The sequence below is a fragment of the Salminus brasiliensis genome, chromosome 18 (assembly GCF_030463535.1).
Source record: "Salminus brasiliensis chromosome 18, fSalBra1.hap2, whole genome shotgun sequence".
In the NCBI taxonomy this organism is placed as follows: domain Eukaryota; kingdom Metazoa; phylum Chordata; class Actinopteri; order Characiformes; family Bryconidae; genus Salminus; species Salminus brasiliensis.
In genome coordinates this window covers 19,052,889-19,059,852 of record NC_132895.1, presented here as the reverse complement: position 1 = coordinate 19,059,852, position 6,964 = coordinate 19,052,889, and the positions used below count along the sequence as shown (strand labels likewise).

The following is a 6,964-nucleotide window of genomic DNA, read 5'->3' as shown; positions in this document are numbered from 1 at the left end:
ATGTGAAGCCACTTGCCACATTACAATCATGTTTTAAATTAAAATTGCCATTCTTTTCAGTGTACGTCCTCCCACCCTTACAGGACACTTACCACAACGAGTACCAGATGAATGGCAGCCCCATAGCCTGAACCCCAGCCATAGCCTGTTTCACCCTCTACCATCTGGGAAGACTTACTAGAGCAGAAGTCTTTCTACCATCTGCTGAACTCATCTACTATCACAATCAATCACACCCACACACTGTTGACACTCTCTCAATCCAACCCTTAACAATAACACTTAAAAAAGTTTGGTGTCCCTGGTCCAAATTTCTGTTACTGTAAATAGTTAAGCAAGTAAAAGATGACCAGATTTTCAAAAGGCATACAGTTAAAGATTATACATTTCTTTAATATTTTAGGCAACAGTAACTTCAGTTGTCAAGGATAACAAAAAAGGAAAAGATCCCAGACCAAAGTTTGTGCACCATACATTGACAGTAGTTACACCCATTGGCAAGTGTCATTCTTATTTTGGGTGTTTTGCCCATTTGTCGCTTCTAGTTCTGTGAGGGGTTATGCCTAGGTTGCTCTTTTAAGGTCTGTGCACATATCCAGACCATATCCAGATCCAGGCCCATGGCCAAGGCTTGTGCCTCTTGGGGTAGAACATTGTGAATGCTGAATTGTTCATCATTAGCTTTCTACAGACAGTGTGATGGTTGCTTCCAGAATGTGGTGGCTTATACAACCCTAAAGCATGACCCATCCATCCTCATGCTTAACAGCTGGAGAGGTGTCCTTTTCCAAAATGCACCAGGCTTGTTTAGATGTTCCTTTAAAAACATCTGACACTACTTTGGAGGTAATTATGCAGTATCAGTTTCCTTCTGATTACTCCTTGATTAGGGTCATATTTATGCAGGTGCACGACCACTCCAGAGTCTACTAAATGTATTTTTGTAAAAACGCTTTGATTTGCCTTTCTAGCTAAAAGTCTTCTTGATCTTTCTGACCTCTGCTTGACCTCCACTGTTCCTGTTAAAGCAACACTTTGTAGCATTTTACCTTAAAATAGGAGCTTCAAAATCATGTTAATGCTCCACTGACCAGAATTGCTGTCACTTCAGGCTCTGCATGCTGCAGAAGCTGGCAGGATAATGCTCACAGGAACTGTGCACCACTGCATTATACACTGCATAATATTTGTTATATTTGTGTAAAATACAGTAATATTACTCCACTGCTTCAGTCCAGAGGATTCTTTTATTTATTGTGATGGTTCTGTATCTCTCAGCTCGTCCAGAAGAAGTGTGTCCTTTAGTGGTGGCTTAAAGCTCAAATTACACTTCCTGACTGCAGTGGGACCCCAGGAGCAAGAAATGCTCATTTTCCATAGAGTTGCTTTAATTGCTATTTCTTAATTACATTGCGAACTGAGGAAACAGCTACCTGAAAACACTCCTATTTTCTCATATTCTTCTATTGCTTTGTGAACATCAGAAATATAATTTTTTACAATGTTTGGCAGCTGATTAGAGGAAATCATAGACATGCAGACAGACAGAGAGATAGATATATAGATAGATAGATAGTAAAACTTTGTCTTGCTATCAGTGCGGACACTTTAATTCAATGAGATGCAGAATATATCATATTCCACAGATTTATTTAAACATTACATTTTAATCGACACAATGTAGTAATCTTCTGACCATTCTAAAGGAGAAATAAAAAATTAAATCACCTTCACCACCTTAAAACATGCAGTTCAGTTTGCCAAAATGAAATGTATAGGATCAACATCTCTTTGCAAATATTGGTGTGTTCTTGTCCATAAAATGTCCATTGTATAAAACTGCAATAGCAAATAGTCATCAAAAGGCTTAAATGTGTAGTTATTTTCTAACTCCAGGCCCTGTGGGACTTTTTATGGCTGACTTTATCATATGACATGCACGTTGGGTACAGACACAGTATGTGATAGGGGCAGGTCCATGCTTCCGTGTGGTCCGTGGTCCGTGTTTTTCTTAGGCCATGTTCCTCAACCTTCTAATGTTTGAGGAGTCTCCCTGTTTCCTCACCTTCATCCGACACATCATGGAGCATGTTATCCCAATAAGGGTCATCATTTTGCGGTGCTTCAGTTGCCGTCATGCTGCTCGATGGCGTTATAATATCGGGGTCGTCACTTAGCTCAACAGTTGCTCCAGGATTTGGGTTGGTGACCATGCCAAGGAAGAGAGGTGTGTGGGAGACATCATCCACTATGGCAAAGATGAAGGGCATGTTGACTGCAAAAATGGGGACAGTGCGCACCAGTATCACAGAAGTAGCAGCCGAGGCCTCTGCGCCCTCCTCGTTCAGCTCCATGCTGGAGGCGTGCTGCACACCTGAGACTACCAATGGACCCCCAGATATGCCAGAAAGGTCTGGTCCAGAGAACAGAGATCCCAGACCTGAGCAAGAGGAAGGAGGGTAGTCAAAAATCGATTGAAGATTAAAATGGCAAAGGACCGTTTTTTGTTACTTGTTGGTTAGCTTTAGTCTGCACACCACTCTTAAACAGAAATTATTTGGTGAGAGTGATGGACATTTGATGTTTAAACCGGGCAACAACAGACCCAATTTACTAAAATCACGATGGTAAAATGTCAATTCTATCCCTGATTCCTATCCCTGATTCCTGAAACTACAGGACACGCCAAGCAAATGTAATACATTTCCCACAATGCCCCAGAATCCTTCCAAAAGCTTGAGCTGCTAGCACTTTTAGGCAGGTTTTATAATGAGTGATGGACATTCGTAAATATTTAAAAGAAAGTCCACATAACAGATAAGTTAATGATAGCTCATAGCCAAAGGTTTGGTTATAGCCACTCATAACCATATAACCTACCAAAAATACATAGTGGACAACACTTACATTAGCATAGACCTAATTTATGCTAGCTAGTAAAAGGGGCATAACACAAGTAGTAACAACTACTCATTTTAAAAGCCTGTGTTATCTAGCTACCATGTATTGATGATGCAAAGACAAAGTCACATGTAGTTTTATGCCACAAATGAAATATTCCATGCATGTCTATGGCATATAATGTAATCTAATAGAATCTATAATAATAATAATTATAATAATAGCTAGTAATATTATTAGGTAAGCAGGGGTTACAGCTGTGCCCTTCTAAATTGTGTGTGCACCAATACAAAAAGTAGTCCAGAAACACCCTTGCCTTGAATAAATTGAGGAACCAATTTGACAACAGTAACAACAGCCTGATCTCATAAAGCATGACGTTATTAAGATATTCTGTTATAGAAATATTAGATTTAACAGTGCAAATTTAACAGTGCAAACAGCCCCTTGAGGCTCTAGATTAAGTCTCTTACCCATGTTTGAGAGTGCTCGTTGCAAATCCTGTTTATATTCAAGTTTGAATTTTGGTAGTTTGACAAGCATGGTTGTCTCACTGGGAAGACGTTCATATAGGTATGTTATGTTGAGGCTGGCAGCTACTCTTGACAGATTCTGGGATGGCATGGGCATGACCACCAGAAAGCTTGTATTTCCTTGGAAAGGGAACCGGGCAACCTACACAGATGGAATTCAGATCAATTCAATTCATGTCTTCAATGAATGATGGCCATTGAACAGAAACTGGAATAAAACAGTATATATAGCTCAGGTTTAGTCAAATACTACATGTGTAGTAAGCCAAACTACCTGAGTGTCTTGCTCTCCATCCACAAACATGCTGAGTGGATATTTGGATCCGGTCATCATGTCCACTTTTACAGCGGTTTGTTTGTCAATGTAGAAAAGATCCTTGGTAGTATAGCGCGAGTCAAAGCGTGACTTCCACTCCCCTAAGAACAAGACATGAGGGCTCACATCTACATTGCTAAGGGCTAGATACATATGATACAAATTTAAAATCTGTATCAAGTACATTCACCTATCCAAAGGTTAGCAGACATCAGAAAAATAAAATCAATTTTTCAATGAAATTCCAGGTTTCTCTGCTCCCCACAATTCTGATTCAACTGCCAAACTAATTAAAGCAACACTTTGTAGCATTTCTACCTTATAAATAACACCTTTAAAATAATGTTGATGCTACACTGACCTGTAATAAGTAGATAAACGCCACTATCATGGCTACTGCAGGCTTGACATACAGCTAACTGCACTATGTAACTTTGGAGAAGTGGGCAGGACAACACATGTAAGAACCGTATAACTCATATTTGTCATATTTGTGTAAAATCCTGTAATATTACTCTACCACGTCAGTCCACTTGGTTCTTTCACTTTCAATGACGGTTCTGTATCTCTCAGTATAGAAATGCCTGCATAAAGGGTGACTTTTACAGGTGGCTTAAAGCATGAATTAATCTTCTGGACTGTAGGGGGAGCTCAGGAGCACAAATGGCAATTCTCACAAAACGCTGCTTTAATAAACTCTTCCTAAAATGAGTTCTTTGCTAGCTAAGTGACATGTCAAGTGGCTTGCCTTTAAAATGAACTGCATTTATCAACATCAAGACAATGTTGGGTGGAAGACTGGACAAAAAGTTGTTCATGTGACCACTGGTGGCCTCCTCCACCCATTGATTGACCTCCTCTAGAGAAGTAAGCGGTGTGGGTGTTGACTTGAACAGCTGAAGGGATCCCTCCACAAAATCTTTCTTCAGGACAATACCTGTTTAAGCACAAAACCAGTGGGGTATTAGTTGCTGCTAATGGAATAACGTATATTTAAGGCCATTGCTGTTTACCACACTTATCTTCACCTGGTTTGAGGTAGATACGAGAGGCCACTTTCATGGCCTTGGCAATTAGTTGTTCCTGGAGGCAGCTTAAGGTTTTATAATAGTCAGGTAACCAGCTTGCATGCAAAGCCCCTAGAAGGTGTTTCTCTGTTTCGTTCACGGCACCTGTTTAAATAAAAACAGAACATGTCCAACATGTTGATACACAGTTTGGTATTTTAAACTTGTGAAACTAATATATTATAATAGATGCTCTATTCAGGCCTCATACCTAAGGCCAATTGTGCAAGTGCAAGAGAAACACTTAGTGGAGACAGAACAACATTTGGTTGTTCTGGCCCAGGCTGCAAGTTCTCCAGAAGCTTCAATCCCAGTTTGGCTACAGCACCACCAACTGCTCGCTGAGCTTCCAGACTTATGGCATCACATTTCTCCTTAACCTGATGTGGAGGACTACGGCCATGAGGAGGAGAAGAGCTGACAGAGACAGGTCCTTCAGGGGGCTCTGTACTGACCTCACCCTTTAGGTAAAAGAGGGGATAATAAGTAAATATATGCTGCATGTAACAAAAAATCTCAGTAAAAATATCAAAATGCTAAAATATTTTAGACACAAATACAAATTGTTGTTTTTCATGAGGTGAACTGGACAATTATATGTGAAAACGATTACTGTAAGTAGTGTGTATGTCTACATAGGTGTTGTTGTTTTTTTGGTGTGTTTGTCATAGTTTAGACAAGTGGCATGGCCAGACTCCAGCTAATCAAGAACAGACCAGCAAGGAAAGTTTTCTAGAGAAAACTGTCATAAACATTATGAGGCTAGTCATGGTCTGGACTCGGGGTTAGACTGTGTTCACTTCCAAGGGTATTTCTAGACCAGTTTCAAAGGGCTGTAGCCTACACTACAGCCCCTTACAACCACTTAAGAACTTTTGAAAAGCAGATGCAGAATCTGAACGTTGAGTTCATCCCTGAATAGGACTGACCTCAGGAAACTGTTCCGATCACTAAACCAAAGAAAACTTGGTAGGACTTTACTTGAACCCTGCTACATAACACTGACATACCAATTCCATAAACTGCTCATGACACATATCACATGCCATGTCATGACAGGTTCCGTCCACATGCCATGGTATCGTTACTGGTAACACTAATGACAGATACTCCAATGTTTGATGTCATGAATGTAAGGTAGCATATGTTACTGTCCCGATATTAAGCCTTTTAACATCTGTCATTAAAAGTACTGGTAAGGAATACATGTCATGACAGTTCATGTCTGTGCAAGGCAATCATTTCTGCATGATACATCCTTCCCGCAGAATGTGTCCAGCATTTAGTAAGATTCATCACTGCATAAAGGATGAAATTATGCTGTTCTGAAAGCCAGAGGGTGCAGAACACAATAATACGTAATAAACTGGCGACTCTGTGCACAGTGATGCTGAAATAGAGTTAGTAGGAAATGTATTTCTCAAATACATGAAATTCATGTAACACATTTGAGAAATGTTATGGCATACTCGTGTATGCCATATGTGTATGCAAACAATGTCTGCATTTATATATATAAAAAGGTTACCTTACCGCCAGTCCATATCTATACAAAAAGAGCAGCATTAGCAGTGAGGGACGGAGCTTCATATTCTCTGTGTTGACCTGCAAAGTAAAAACAGTAAAAACACATTAGTCTAATTTATTAAATACATTAAATAAACACCCCAGTTCCAGTTCAAAATCTCCTGTCGAAAAATCAATAACAATTTGCTTGCAGATAAATGTATGAGATGATCCTAAATATACTAGTTTGAAATATTTAATTTTACATTTTTATTATAATATTTATTTTTTATACATTTTATAAATATTATACATATTTATTATATTATTTATTAAAAGACAAAAAAGGCATTTAATATTGTATTATTTAAAAACTATTAAGTATCCAACAGCACATTCCAAAGACTTCCCAATGACATTGAACTACATTAAATTTTTATTTTAAAATTATCTTGTGTTCACCACCACAAAGAAGAGCCCAACAACAACAAAATAATTAATACATTAATTAATTTGTTAGTTAGTTAGTACTTTGGCCAATGTAAAAAAAATATTTTGGAGCATTTCTACAGGTCCATCATGACATTTTGACACAATGTAAAGAACCAAGTGGGCTACTATAATAATCAAACAAAAACAAC

General features: G+C 38.7%; 1 protein-coding gene across 1 annotated transcript; it reads right to left on the bottom strand.

The window, feature by feature from the left end:
* Positions 1–2,033: 2,033 nt before the first annotated feature.
* Positions 2,034–6,407, bottom strand: serpinf2a (serpin peptidase inhibitor, clade F (alpha-2 antiplasmin, pigment epithelium derived factor), member 2a). Its single transcript, XM_072662237.1, has 7 exons — positions 6,351–6,407; positions 5,029–5,278; positions 4,779–4,922; positions 4,499–4,687; positions 3,709–3,851; positions 3,375–3,576; positions 2,034–2,440 (listed from the first exon to the last, which is right to left on the bottom strand). Exons 1-7 carry the CDS (start codon positions 6,405–6,407, stop codon positions 2,034–2,036), a joined length of 1,392 nt encoding a protein of 463 aa, XP_072518338.1.
* Between the last annotated feature and the right edge of the window lie 557 nt (positions 6,408–6,964).

Bases quoted from the DNA above. Each gene is read 5' to 3' on its own strand.
- serpinf2a (XM_072662237.1), bottom strand. From the start codon at position 6,407: ATGAAGCTCCGTCCCTCACTGCTAATGCTGCTCTTTTTGTATAGATAT. The intron at 4,923-5,028 runs GTATGAGGCCTG...TTATTTAAACAG, and splicing joins ACTTGCACAATTGGCCTTAG to GTGCCGTGAACGAAACAGAG. The intron at 4,688-4,778 runs GTGAAGATAAGT...GTGCTTAAACAG, and splicing joins TCGTATCTACCTCAAACCAG to GTATTGTCCTGAAGAAAGAT.